The sequence below is a fragment of the Abramis brama genome, assembly GCF_963993115.1.
Source record: "Abramis brama genome assembly, chromosome: 7".
Lineage (NCBI taxonomy): Eukaryota > Metazoa > Chordata > Actinopteri > Cypriniformes > Leuciscidae > Abramis > Abramis brama.
In genome coordinates, this window is record NC_139969.1 from 40,005,220 (window position 1) to 40,020,442 (window position 15,223).

General features: G+C 38.3%; 2 protein-coding genes across 2 annotated transcripts in view; both read right to left on the reverse strand.

The window, feature by feature from the left end:
- LOC311087282 (NACHT, LRR and PYD domains-containing protein 12-like) overlaps window positions 1-15,223 on the reverse strand; it is a gene marked incomplete at its 3' end in the record, with an annotated part of 349,673 nt that overhangs the window by 260,635 nt on the left and 73,815 nt on the right. The gene's annotated exons all lie outside the window — the stretch shown is intronic.
- LOC311087027 (uncharacterized protein) overlaps window positions 1-15,223 on the reverse strand; it is a 37,399-nt gene that overhangs the window by 4,173 nt on the left and 18,003 nt on the right. Inside the window, exons 4-10 of the mRNA XM_084120281.1 lie at window positions 10,966-11,329; window positions 10,154-10,251; window positions 10,093-10,118; window positions 9,894-9,934; window positions 9,282-9,326; window positions 7,443-7,575; window positions 7,081-7,240 (exon numbers count right to left, since the gene is read on the reverse strand). Coding sequence (XP_083976407.1) covers window positions 7,081-7,240; window positions 7,443-7,575; window positions 9,282-9,326; window positions 9,894-9,934; window positions 10,093-10,118; window positions 10,154-10,251; window positions 10,966-11,329 — 867 coding nt within the window. The remainder of the gene's footprint in view (window positions 1-7,080; window positions 7,241-7,442; window positions 7,576-9,281; window positions 9,327-9,893; window positions 9,935-10,092; window positions 10,119-10,153; window positions 10,252-10,965; window positions 11,330-15,223) is intronic.

Below are 15,223 nucleotides of genomic sequence, written 5' to 3' on the forward strand. Positions count from 1 at the left end.
GGGTCAGAATCCCTTGCCTCTTCATCATGTCAATATATATCCTTTACATTATTCCTATAACAAGTACTAATCAAGTTTATAATCTTTAACTATATTCACGAGTGATTCATATATAGTTTTAATCCTATTTTGTTGTCAGCATTTCTGCTCATATATTTTTAAGTGTATTATGGTGTCTGTGACTGATCTTTATTGCCCTGGACGAGGACCTTGAGAACAGGCCCTTTGTACGGTGGCCGAGAGAGCTCAATGCGCTGCAAATGAAGAAAACACATGCAAACAGAAAAAAACGCATGCAAACAGAAAAAAACACATGCAAATAGAAAAAAACACATGCAAATAGAAAAAAACACCAGCGAATAAGAAAACATCTTCATCAGTTTTACAACTCACGTGCGTCCCAATACTCACAACACAACCAAATACGGAAACGCGCTGCAATTACAGAAACGCGCTGCAAAAGTTCACAACACAACCAAACAGAAACGCGCTGCAAATAGGACAGAACACAACGGAAATGTTTCCGGGGAACCCAATAAGTGACGGACGGACGGCTAGGACGTGCTTACAGCTGTCTACTTTTATTATTATTAATTATTTTATATTTTTTGCAAAACATACAAAGATGACACGTTTATGACATACAACTTTGTATACAATATACAAAATGTATTTGCGATATGTTCAATGTCATAAGAATACTAAAAAGAACAATGAGCTGAAGACTAAAATAAATAAATAAATAAAAAAGATAGAAAAAAAGAACGAGGAAAAGACATTAATCTATACATCAGTTACATTGAACACATTTTGTCATGTTATGTTAAAATAAGTTTCGTAAGAAATGTTAGAATGTAGCTATAGGTCCAAATATGAGACGGCAAGTTTTAAACTTGAGAATCTCACACAAAGATATAACACATATTTTAAAAACTTTGTTGTATAAAATGTATATTTATTTGCAACAGTTATGTTAACAGCATTAATACTATATTTCTGGCAGGGGCGGACTGGCCATCGGGAGCACCGGGACATTTCCCGGTGGCCTGACGGTCGTTCTGGCCTGCCGGCTGCCGCTGTGCAGACCATCAGCCTGGCATGTGATAGGCTGGTGTGCAACTACGAATGCAGACGCAGCAAGCTGCTGCAAAATCCCAGCCATGTTCGCCAGTAAGGGAACAGGTCGGTCAAGATTACATTTACATTATATTTATAATAATTTGGCATTGGGGTGTGCGATATGACGATTTTTGATCGTGGACGATTAAAATGTCTCCATGATCTGCTTTTGAAGAAATATCGTAGAATCGTGGTGCATTCTATCAGTTGCTGTTCTGGCGCCTCTGTCCCAACATCCTGAACAACGCGACGTACACGCTGCGGAACGGGACACTGCAGTTTACAAAAGTTCATAATTTGCATGTGCTTTAATGCCTTGTCGGTTAAACATTTAATTCGCGTGCTGATGCGCTGTTCTAACGTGTGCGTTTCTCAGCGCGTACATGTGAAGTTCACATGCACTAAAAGCCTGTCTACCAGCGCCTGGATACTGGACAAAGTTATCCTTTGAGTCTTATTGTGCTAATACTGTCAAATACACACAAGGTTTACATAAACAAAGTCGGTTATGTCTAAAGTGAACGCAAACTTGAGAAAATTTAGAGAAAATCTGCTTGTCAAATGCGTGTATAATAGACGCGTCGCGCGCAACTCTTAAAGAGACAGTAGTAATAGTAAACACGATGCCGCTTCTCCTTAAAGGGATAGTTCACCCCAAAATAAAAATTCTCTCATTATTTACGCACTCTAATGTTATTCCAAACCTGTATTAATTTCCTTTTAATATTTTCTAATATTTTTCTAATATTAATATTTTGAAGAATGTGGCTATCCAAACAGTAGCTGGTCCCCATTGACTTCCATAGGAGAAAAATATACTATGGAAGTCACTGGGGTACATCAACTGTTTGGTTACCCACATTCTTCCAAATAACTTTTATTTTCAACAAAAGAAAGAAACTTATTCGAGTTTAAAACAACTTGAGAGAGTAACTTATGACAAATAGCATTTTTAGGAGAACTATCCCTTTAATGTTAAAAAACAACAAAATGCAAAGAGAAAATCACTCACTGCTCCTGACTGATAATTTTTAATAGTAGCTTTAATAAGTATCAATGTATAATTTATACAGTGAAGTCTATGTTTTGTTTTATTTTCATATTTGTTATTTTTGTTATTTTAATTACTTTCTTCAATGCTACTGTTAAATACACCTACTGTAGCTGAAAACATAAAGCAAATGTTTATTTAATTTGTATATTAAGTTGTGTATGAGTAATGTGTATCTTTGATCTTAATATTTAATAACAAAGAAAATGACAAAAAAATATCTTCGCCCCTGTCTGCTATTCTTTTTTATTTTATATTTTGTTACCTAAGGCTTTGTTTTTAAAATATGGACATTAGTTTGGCTGTAATGCTCAGTCACAAAATAGTAAAACCAACATTAAAAAAAGAATCGTGATAAAATCGTGAATCGTGATTTTTCTGAAAAAAATTGTGATATTATATTTTTGCCATATTTGTGCACCCCTTTTGAGCACTGAAAATACATAAAATGTAAATATTTCAACATGTGAATGTGTCTCTTATTATCTCTTTTAAAAAGCCAATTTTCTATTTGTCATTGGTTTGGTAGTATAAATGGTGTATTCCTAGTGAGTTTTTAAGGGTTATTTTTTTATTCATTTATATTGCATCTGGTAGTCTACCTGTTACATTAATAGGGTTAGCCTACAAGTTTATCAGTCCAGTAGATTACATGAATAGGGTGGTGGTGACTGCAGCAGCAGAGGTGGCCTGGCAGTGGAGTCAAATTCCCGGCCTGAATTATTGTCCCAGTCCGCCACTGATTTCTGGTAAGAACAGCTATTCAGCTGATGGACACGCGCTGCGTTGTCATGGGAACATCCCAGGTGAAAATAATGAGGAAATTACGTTGTCTTTCGTTGCTCCCTTCATCAACATAATGGCACACAAGTGCCCCGCTCCCTCCAAAGTGCCCAATTCAAGGGCTCTGCCGTCTGCCCTTTTAAGAGAGTAGGGCATAGGTAAAGCCAGAGCCCGCGTCTCTCTGGTAAAGCTCGCGAGCCGTCCGTCCGTCACTTATTGGGTTCCCCGGAAACATTTCCGTTGTGTTCTGTTCTATTTGCAGCGCGTTTCTGTTTGGTTGTGTTGTGAACTTTTGCAGCGCGTTTCTGTAATTGCAGCGCGTTTCCGTATTTGGTTGTGTTGTGAGTATTGGGACGCACGTGAGTTGTAAAACTGATGAAGATGTTTTCTTATTCGCTGGTGTTTTTTTCTATTTGCATGTGTTTTTTTCTATTTGCATGTGTTTTTTTCTGTTTGCATGCGTTTTCTTCATTTGCAGCGCGTTGAGCTCTCTCGGCCACCGTACCTTTGTATTGGGAAAACAGCTCATAATAGAGGAGGGCAAGCCTGAAGGCCCATCAGATGCTCTGTGTCTCCTTGCTAATTTAGACACATTCATAATCATTACTTTAACCGGTTCTTTGTGGCAAGCTTTATGCGTGCGGTCATTACGCTTATTATCCTGTACCAGCCTATTTAAGTAATTAAATTAATAACCACATATTTTCGATCCAGCAGGCCATTCTGGGTTGAGTGAGCGACCCTGCGGAATGAGTGAGAGGAGCGGAATATTCAGAAATGCGCTCTCCGCTCACGAGCTCTGATCGAACCCAAACCACTGAACTTGTCTGCTGAACTTGCGCAGAAACATCAAAATAGACATAGCCAGCTTTTTTAAAACTAAACATTTAGACTATTTTAGTACAAATTATGAGCTTACTGACAATTTTTTATAATTCTTGACAAAATTAGAATATATTAAGATTTTATTTTAGTTTTTTTAGTTTTTTTTTTTTAGTTTTGTGCGCCGAAAACTAACGCCGTGCCTGGCCCCCACGGAAGAAAATTTTGAAAAATAACCCCTGAAATGATGACTTCTGGTGAATATTGTGGAAACTAATTGATACATTTATATAAATATATTTCATACATTATAGCATATTATAATACAACTTATGAGGCCTATATATTTATAGAATAGCAAAGTAGGCCTAATACGGAACAAGACTTTTGTCAAATAGGAACGATTCCGTATTATACGGAACGGTTGGCAACCCTAACCTCAACATCGAACCTTCAGGGACTCGGGCGACAATTATTTTGACTAATGTCAACGTACCCTACTGTCTATCTATAAGTGTAGAATTGTTTAGACTTTCTGTTCTCTTAGCCAATCAGAAGTGAATGTTTATGTAATGAATGCCCTTGGAAATGGTATAATTGGTGTGAGATTTTGTGTAAGGTAGAGTTAGCTTGCGACCTCCTCATGAGACTTTGACGCTGGCTCTACCAATTTAACTGCAAACTATTCTTCAGTAAATTTTTACTTATTTGATTGAACTTCATGACTCCTGGTCTTCTTTCATCATATCTGGTCCTGGGTCTGAAAACTGTATACAATCCACTTTGGAGAGCGTTTTCGTTGCTAAAAACGGCGTCTCAGTGCAGACGGAAGGCCAAAATGGAGAAGGCGTATTAGTGTGGACAAGGCCTGAGACAAGTGTGAATTACAGCTGTGTGTAATAGTGAAGCTGCTCATTTATTTACTAACACAGCGGTTATCACCTCAGTGCTGAGAAACAGCCCATAATGAAGCTTTCAGTAGCGAAGCAGCTTTATTTAAAACATTCACGGGTTGAACACCAATTTCTATGCTCAATGTTTCTGTTCTTCTTAACTATAAAGTTGCATTTCTTTACTATAAAGTTTCCACCTTAGTAACCTCTTAAAGGGGTGGCTGATTATGATTTCAGTTTTCTAACTTCAGTTAGTGTGTAATGTTGCTGTTTGTGCATAAACAAAATCTGCAAAGTTACAACACTCAAAGCGAAGGGAGAGATTGTCTTTTACAGAAATCGCTTTAAGGACTACAACAAACGGCTGGTAGAGACTACAGGAGGGTTAGTGACATCACCGACCCTAGAATTTACTTATAAAACGGTTAGTTCCAGTCCTTGATTCTGATTGGTCAATAGCTTTATGATAAAACACGGCTGTAACCGCTTCACCAACGGTTCTATGTATCACTACACAACACCCCTAGCAACCACTCTTAGCAACGTCAACATTCTCAGTGATATTGTTCATTGAAGCTTATAGAGTGTTGTGAGAGATTAAGTTAAGCAAGTGTACCTGCATTTACAGTAGATATAGCATTTTCCTTCAGTTCAGTCCTATATTCATAAGAAAAAATCTGTTTGAATGTCCGCTCCGATATCTTGTCCTTTTAACAGTTAAGGGGTTTTGCCGTGCTATGACACGTATAGTCATTTGTCAGTTGTGTCTTCCTTTTCTGTGTTCACGAGTTCGAGTCCGTTCAATGTAAAAGTCTTCTCTACTGACTGACTCACTCATAAACACAGTCTTTGTCTCCATCTAATGGCGAAATAATGTATTTAACTTCTGTTGCTGTTCACGGTCAGGGACAATTTTTTCCAGCGGAAGGAAGGCTTTTATGCTGGGTACACACCAAAAGATAATCGGGCTGATTTTGGGCCAATTTCCCCCCTTCCGACAATCCTAGCTATGTCCCGATTATCTTGATGGTTCGACAGATTATCTTATCAGATTTCCTCTTGGTGTGAGGTGTGTTAAGAGTGTCCGAACCTGCTCGGAAGAACGCCGGAGCCGCCCCGATCGCGAAACATGTTGAATATTTACGATCAGAAATCCTGATGTGTCCGACGCACGCTCTGAAGATTAGCACGTGAAACGAAACAATATCCAATCAGAAAGCGAGATGATGGAAGACACGGTCATTCTCACACACACACACACACACACTTGCAGGAAGCTGAGTGTTAAGGGTTCTATAGAGGGATTAAATAACTTTTTCTAAAGAGACAATAAATCCATCCAATAAAGAATAAATAAAGACAATAAAGAATGAATATATTTCTGTATAAAAGGTTATAATGGTGGGTACAATGTTTTTTTTCACGTGAATTTTCTGTGAAAATCATTCCAAACACTATCATCGCAATTTCTTCCTGCATATCATCCGCCATGCTTATTCTGAAGTCTCGCGAGATTCTGCGAGATTTCCTGTGTTCTCAGTCGAGACTCTGGTTGAAAATCTGTTAGTGTGTGGTGAGCTGTCTTTGTCACGTCTTGGCACACCACACACTATAGGAGCAAAACGCTTAAATCTAGGATTTTTTGTCCTCATGTTTGTGGTCTATCACATTTTGAAAATCTTATAAGATGTAAAAAATCTTTTGGTGTGTACCCAGCATAAGTGATTTTACTTCATGAAAGTTGCATAGATACATATTTTTCGGCTTTAATATTTGTATTGTGTGGCAACCATTTTATAAAAGCAATAAGGTACGAGAGGCTAGTGCTGCATCAAGTCACGGCTGACTTCATTGTGCCAAACAACACCCTTCAGCCGTGACTTATTCACCATACAGCACTAGCCTCTCCTACCTTATTGCTTACACAATCCCCACCCCCGGGAACGCGATTTATAGATTATCATGACAGAATCTGGTAATCAATGTCTAGAAGATGGTTAACTCCACATCAGCAACTAACCATTCAGAAATGTCCTTCTTGAGCCTCTCCATCTTTGTCCGACTCCAGTTTAAACATAAAAGGCTAAAAGTTTTTGAAATTTTCAGTGTGTGTCTGTGTGAGGTAATCAGAGCTGCTAACACACACACACACAAGCTCTTGAAGCTCTGCCCTCTGTGCCGGGAGCAGCAGCTCATTTGCATTTAAAAGGACACGTTTTCACTCACCCTCAAAAAGTGACAATTTTAACATGCTATAAAAAAATATATATTTTGAGCTAAAACTTCACGTACACACTCTGGGGACATCAGACTTATTTTTCATCTTGTGAAAAGGGCATTATAGGACCCCTTTAAGGAGTAGTTTCTGCTACAGTATAAGCCATGACTAGAAGATCTGTAAGAACGTCTCACATTTGTGGTTGGCGTCTCTGGCCAGCCATTTGCCCTTGGGGCAGTTGACCGTTCGGATGATGCTGATGAGATCCCCACTTTTGACGGGCAGGTCGTATTTGCGGAGTTTGCTGGCCGCCAGCACTCGGGCCCGATACATGGGCTCTTCCAGTCCGGTGATCTATGGGGAAACATGGGAAATATATCAGGACCTGCAGGACGCCTGGAGGAGTTACACTAATGTATGTCACCATTAAAGATCAGAGCAAACGGCATCTAGAAAACTGTGCTTGTGCTATCCATCTTTAAAGTGAACACCAGTGCGTTTGAATCTATATCTGCGCTACATTAAGTGTGGCTTTAATTTATGCGTCTGAATTCACTTTAAACTTCTTGTGCAACATGTTTCTCTTCTTGTCCTTCTCTTTCTGCTCTTTCTTCTCCTTCTCCAGACGCTGCTTCTCTTTCTTCTTCAGCTCTTTATCCTCCTGGTGTTCAGGGCTCAGCTGCTTCTTTCTGGAAGAGTCACACATGTTTTAGCAGGTCAGCGTCTATGAGGAACAAGCTTCGCTCAGAGTCTCAGTTGGTAAATCACCAGATTGGCAATGAAACATTTATGTGTCACAAGTTACGTATATAAGCGTACATCTCATGTCCAAGTGAAAAAACTCCCAATAATAAGAAATCATAAGAAAGACATCAAATTATAATCATATTTAATATAATTGAAATTAATCCAGTTATTTTAAAGTAATAATTATATATATTTTCCTTGCTCAGACAACATTTTCACTGGCCTCAACACAAAAGCCTGATTTATTAAGATTTTTAATTTTTTTTACTCCAATAACTTCAATTCATAAACACACTTTTGCTGGAAAATGATGGAAAACAAGGCAAAACATTGCTGACTGTATACATATTAAACACATTCTTACTGAAACTTTCAAGACTGTAACAACCGTAATGACGTCACATGCTATTTTGCGATCAAATTGGTATATCGAATTGATTTGAGACATTTTAAGGTGTTTCTATTAATTTTCGCACTGAATCACACAACATTCAAGCAAACATTTGCGACACAAAGTTTTTCTAGACAAAATGAATTTATACAAATAGCGTTTCCATCAGCGTTTATCGCATAAGCCGTATATCGATCAAGATAAAATCCGATGAGACCGAACGCATTTCATTTGAGTCGATATTCATGAAATTCAATCGAATTTTACTGTTTCCATAAGGCATTTTTCATTCGATATCACTTAATTCGGATAAAAACGTGTGGATGGAAACATAGCTAGTGTGTGCATTAGCGCCCGCTTTATTAGAGGCGTTGGTTATGGAAGTATTTTCTCCATGTATTTCTCCCATAGGGATTTTTAGAAAAGTCTTCGCTAAAGCATTATAAGCCACGAACCAAAGCAACCAGCTTCGAGAATCACAACATAAAAAACATTTTGAAAATTGGACAAAAAGACAAAAGTACAAGACTGTGAACTTAACGGCTTTATTGAGAAAGAACTACAATCCCATGAAGCACTGCAGACAGCATAACTGAATTAATAATAAATTAATATAAAACTACTTTCACATATTGTGAAAGAAATATTCACACACCATATAGTTTACGTTTATTGCAAAATGCGCATATAGTATATACATATATCTTAATAGACTGACTCAAAATGCTTCATGGGATTGGCCGGATCTTTTGGTGCGTTTTGCTTGTTTCGAGACTCTGATTGGTGTAATTTTCTGCACAGCATCATGGGTAATGTTGTTTTCACCAGGAATTCTGCTGTTAATCAATCTTAAAAATAAGCTGAAATAATGTGGGCTGACGGCCTCAACAGAAGCAAATACCATCGATTAACATCTCGTAGCTCACAGCAGGGCTGAATATAAAGGTTTATAAGGTTTATAAGGTGAAAAAATATTTATCTGTGGAGAAAATGAATACTAGTTTTTACTTGAACCATTAAGAACGTTTTCTCTCATAATTTACATCAACGTGTTGTTCTCAAATTTAAACCTCCAATTCTTCAAAATCTTGTCCTCCCTCAAAGAATCTGCTGAGGACATGGGATGTGTTTTGAGTTTATCATTAGATTCTTTAAAGGACATTTTTTACCCACATTATAGTAATGAGATTTAGTTTTCACAGATTACAGTAGAGTACATGTATCTTCAGTCACAAAACAAAACAAATCTCATAATACCTTTCGTGATGACTGTGGCCATTGTGATCTTCAGCTGTATTAGACCTTCACATCGCGAGGGGGAAAACAACAAAAGACAAAGTTTGCACTGCAAAAAATGCTTTTGTCTCATTTCCAGTCCAAATATTACAAAACATTCTTAAATCAAGAGGCATTTACTAAAGTAGTAAAACGCCATAAGATATTATACCTTATTTTCTGGGGAAATAAATCAAAATCAAGTGAGTTTTTGCTTAAAACAAGTAAGAAACATTATCTTGTTTCTGTTTGAATTAAGATTATTTTTCTGACCCCATTGGCAGATCATTTTGCTTTTTTTTTTTTAAGCAACAACTCACTTAATTTTGATTTATTTCTCCAGAAAACAAGACATAATATCTTTTGGCATTTCACTCATCTAGTAAAAGTACCTAGATGGGGTGCACTTACTAAATGAGTGGTACATTTGGACTGGTATATTTTTAAGTATAATTGGACTGGAAACAAGACAAAAATACTACGTAAGAAAAGCATTTTTTGCAGTGTGCTCTTTTCTTAAACTGTGCAGCATTTGAAAACCACATTTATCATCAGTTTCCTGACAGCAGCAGAGTGAAATAAGTGCTGACAAACCACTGAGAGACATGCCATATATTCTTCCAAATCTCTTCTTTCTGTCAAACAAATCAAGAGATCAACAGAAATAATACACATCATTATTAGCATTGCTCAAGCTGGCAAAGACACATGCCATCATGATATATCAAACATAATATTTCATGTAAATTAACAATTCTTTAATAAATGGCAATTATAAGAGTGAATCCCTCACCACATGGCCGTTATCAGCGTACGGATCTGAAGGAGAAACGCATCAGTCATTACTCCTTTACTCTTGAACGAGTTTTGAGCAAAAGAAAATTTGTGAACAGTCTCCACATCCTCATAAACATTGTCAAATGTCCCATGCAAATGCCTTTCCTTAGGAAAACTGAGGGGAAAAGAACATATTGATGAGATAAAGTCTGTTCAGCAATATTAAAGATACAAGTTTAAACCTTAACTCTCATCCTTCCCATTCTGACCCGGATTTTTTTTTAATTATAATTTTAATAATTTTTTTAATTGAGTGTTCATCAGAGGGGTCCAAGACCCCAGGACTTGAACCACGAATACACAAAAAAAAAAAAATATATCATTAATTATGGATTCGAGGAGTTCTGTGGTTGAAATAAAAAAAAAAAGTCACAAATCCTTCCCTCTCGGGTCACCTTGACCCCCTTAGGAATGAAATGAATGCAAGGAATGCTTCAGTACACATAGAAAAACCTCAAAATGCTATTTAAAAAAAAAAAAAAAAAAAAAAAAAAAAAGCAAAAGCAAAAGGCTTATGCATGAAATTGTTAGTTACTTTAAATTTAAGTTGAAAGAATGTGAGGAATGTGATAAAAGTACTATTTATTTATTATTTATTTATCGAATCTAGTAATTTAAAGGTAAATAAAATAAAAAATAAAAATCTAAAATGCATTAAAAAATATATAAAGATAAAATAAAATAAGCTTTCTGGACCAAAAACAAACAAAAAAAAAAGTATAATTTTAAGGCTTCGGGTCATTTTGACCCGCGAGGGAATGATGCAACTTAACATTGTTAATACGCATTTCAGGAAGACCCCACATAATGAGACAAAAGAAACGTTTACACTGGTTGTGATGGAAGCTGGTGTTCAGTGTGTGATCCGTTCATTTTGAGGTCAGAGGTCGCCAAGATCCCTGCGCTTGTGGCTTGCTCTGAGGACTGAGCGAGAGCGTCTCCTGACGGCGTGTCCTGTGGGCCAGTCTCCCCTGGAGAACATGTGACCGGGAGAGCCTGTGTATCCGGGCCGGTGTGTTCCTCTGGCGGAGGAGGCGAGGAGTCGGGGAACTCTGTGGCCTCTAACTCCAGGGCTGCCAGATCGATAGCATCACCTTCTGCTGCAAACACGTCGAAATCTGGGAATTCGGGAGGAGGTAAACTTGTGTCCTCAAGTGACGCATCAGCGGTGGCAGAAATCTCAGGCTCCGGATCTGGAAAAAAAGAGAACAAGAAATCAGCTCCTGAAATGACATTACTCTGAATGGATGAGCAGCATTTCAAGATCTCAAGATACATCATAATAAGATACATTAAACGTACAGTATGTCATTTTTTTCACCGCTAGGGGTAACTAACCTCTTACAATAACAAATGCGTAGTTTGATGACGCAACATTTGCTAAGAATTATGGATCTTGTCGTCAACGTCAAGCCGACCGATCTAATAATGTTTATGGATGACTGAATACATCGATGCTTTTATCATGACTGTGATATGAAGCAGTTCGGGATTGCTAAGAGACAGCTATCAGCTCCAAACGCGACGCGAGTCCCGCAGATATAAAAGGAATATGGACATTTCATTCTACCGAACTACACGCAGAATTACTACTCACAGGTCAGTTTATTAGACAAATTAAACTTGTAAGGTAACGCAGCGCTGTTTCACTTGGTCTAACATTACATTACAAATGTGTTGAAATGTATGTGTTAGTCTGTCTGTAGACTAGCAGTAAACTAGATCAACATTAGAATAACATACAGATCATATTCTGACATTTTATCATTGTTGAACTATAAAACATTGATTCGTTTTATGTAAATGTGCTCACCTGTTTAATAAAGTACATGTAGGAGCGGTCGAAGTCTCGGACGTGGAGCTCTCTCTCGTTTATATACTGTCTATCTCCAAATAAATGTAGAAATAACATAAAGACAGTATTAAATACTTGTTTAATGATGTATTTTTAAGAATGAAGGCCAGGATCACTGATAGTAGTCAAAGATAGACTTATAATACAGGTAAATCAATCTATTATTTTTATAATAGAATATTAACTTGCATAGGCTGATCATCTAACTTCTTGAGGACACGACTAAAGGATAGGCTCTTTAGTTACCGCGAGATTATCTCGATAAACTGAGTATGGTTTTAAGATAATTGGGAACGGTATTAATCGTAAATCCATCACAGTAAACCTGACAGCAAAAGACTACCTAAATAGGGGTTGATTTATGGTTAAGCATGCCAGAGGTAAACGGTCTCGAGGACAGCGTTGTAGGACCAGAGAGTACCGAAACAAACCCTCAAGCAACTATTTTAAGACTATTTTAAGTGTTCTCATAGGAGCAGATGCACAGTCATGGATAAAATAACTAATATCACTCTACTCCCACAAGATCAACTAAATGGGCTACAAAACGAAGCAGGGAGAGCAGAAGGGAGAGAATTCCTAACCGTTGATCGTACTATCTATACATCCAACGCGGATGGACTAGGACGTCTGGTCAGGGAGGTTGTCGCAAAAAGATCTGGGGATAAGGTTACAGTAGAAATCGGTGACACTGATGTCACCGTACCACTTGTTAGAGGAGCTAATATAGTGGTAACTAGAAATGGTATTCCATGCCCAGACGCTCTAGTCACGGCTGGATCACCCGCACCATCAGATCAGACTGATCGGGAAGCAACCGGGCGTGACTGTGGAGACCCTGGCGAGGGATATGGAGTAGCTATTCCCAAACAAAGAAATCTCATAGCTGGGTTCAGTCGAGAGGGAGAATCATGGGAAATGAGAGAGACAGGGTTTAAACCGTACCAATCTTCAACAGGGAGAAAGTTAAACGGTAATAAACCCAGAGTCCAGGTAGATACAGAGCATAATCGTAGTTCAGGTTCAGAGGATCCTGAAGATGAGGAAACACCTCGCAGGAGTAGGGTTAATAATAAAAAATCCAGAAGTCAGTCCAATGAACGTCGAAGCAGCTCGCATAAGAGGGAAAACAACACCCTGGGAGGGGGAACATTTCTAACCCACCCTGGTCATGTGTTTAACCCGCTAAACTCACAAGTAGCAGCACTAAGGGGACCAGGGCAGAAAATAATGCAGCTCGCTTGTGGACTTACTGCTGATGAGATCATGGATATGCCGGGAAGCAGCACAAAAGAAAAATATTACATGTTAGCAGAACAGCTAGATTGTATGCGGAAAGCTCTGTGTTATATTTTATTAGATGACAATACAAAAGATAAATATGAACCGACGATGGCGGAAGTGTGGAAACTACGGGAGGCCACTCGTAGCAAGGCTCCCCGCCCTAAGGGTAAAGTTTCAAGAAAACCGCAGAAAGCTGCTTCACCTGAAAGAAAAAAGGAAGCGTCAACTTCCCCTTTCAGTGAGGTAGACCTAGCAAGGGAAGAGTATAGACAAGAAGTAGAAAGTGGAGGTGAACCTTCTGATTCTCCCTCCAGCTCAGACTCTGATAAAGAGGAAGAGAGCAGGTGCCCTAAAAAGCCCTTGTCAGTTAAACCACAAATAGATTTGTCCATCCTAGCTGCGGTATCCAGGCAGAATAGAAGGACGCAACCAGAATCTGATGCAGAAGTTATAGTCTCTAAACCTAGGCGAGATGCAGCTAGACAGGCTAAAGGGGACAGTATCACTGCCATCCAGTTCCTGCAGAATATGAAATTCCCAAGGGCAAAAGATGACAATATGCTTAAGGCAAAAATGGTAGCTGACCTGGGGAAAACCCTAGGTACCTCAACTAGCCTGGTAGAGCACATGATAACATATCATACAGGATTATCCATACGCCTGGAAACCCTTAATGCATACTACTCCCTGGTGATAGGTGAAGATGAGGAAGCTGAGTTCAGGAAAGACATAGAATTTGTAAAAACCGCAGGCCTTTGGCTATACCTTTCAAAGAAAGCCAGACAAGGGTGGACAGCGGGAAAAATGTTAGCCAAACTAAAAAAGCTAGCCATAGAAATACCTGGATGTCATGAGATAGCAGGCTGGGGAGCAGAAACAGACTGGTCCAAAATGTCTATATTCGCAGTCCGATATGACAGGGGAACTGTGATAAGAAATAGGACCAGAGAAAGCTCAGGTCAAAACAAAGATAAACCAGTAGAGTGGGATAGAGTCAGACAAAAAACTGCCTATCAGAAACCTAAAGATAAATCAAATAATAGAAATGAGGGTGAAAGAGGAACTACATATATAGAACCTGACAAATGGGCAAAACTGACCAAAGAGCAGAAACAAGCCCACATTAATAAACGAAACAAAAGCAGAACCGATAGATAGAGTAGTCAAAGATACGAGTTAAGAAGATTACTAGAAAAATATATAAAGACAATTCGGCCAAAAGGAAAAATGATTGTGTAAAAATATCAGATAAATTGGGAGGAATCCCAGCGCCACAATGACAATATCCATTAAATAAAACCGCTTATAAAGAAATAAAAGAGACTATAAGCGAACTATCCCGCAAAAGGGGTAATAAGTATAGGGAAAAATTGTCCAACAAATTCTCCAATTCTCTAAAGTAACAGAACCGGATAATAGATAGCTAATTAATGCAAAAGATGCTACAAATGGATTAAACGAAGGTAAAATATTATCTAAAATTTACTTGGCTAACGGATTTTGGTCCATACCTTTAGCCAAGGAAAGTAGAAATGTGTGCCAGGCAATAATATTAGAAATATTAGAAGGATTGCCAATCCCAGCGTACACCGATGATGTGCTGATAGTCACTGAGACTGTGGAAGAACACATGAAAATATTAACCAAAAACCATCAAAAGACTGGCGGACGATGGTTTTCTTTTAAACATGAAAAAAATAGAATTAGGAAAAAGAAAGGGTGGATTTTCTAGGATTTGAAGTCTCAGGAACAGATACATAGCCAATAGCCAGATACATACAACAGCATAGCCAAGTCAACACAAGAAAGGTTTTCTTATGGGACAGGCTATTAAACAGTGGAGGGTTTATACCAGAAGACTCCGAACCACTAGTGAAAGGAAGTGTACTGGATAGAATGCGATCCAGGGACACAAACTTGGACCTTTGGAAAGAGGGGATAAGGGCAT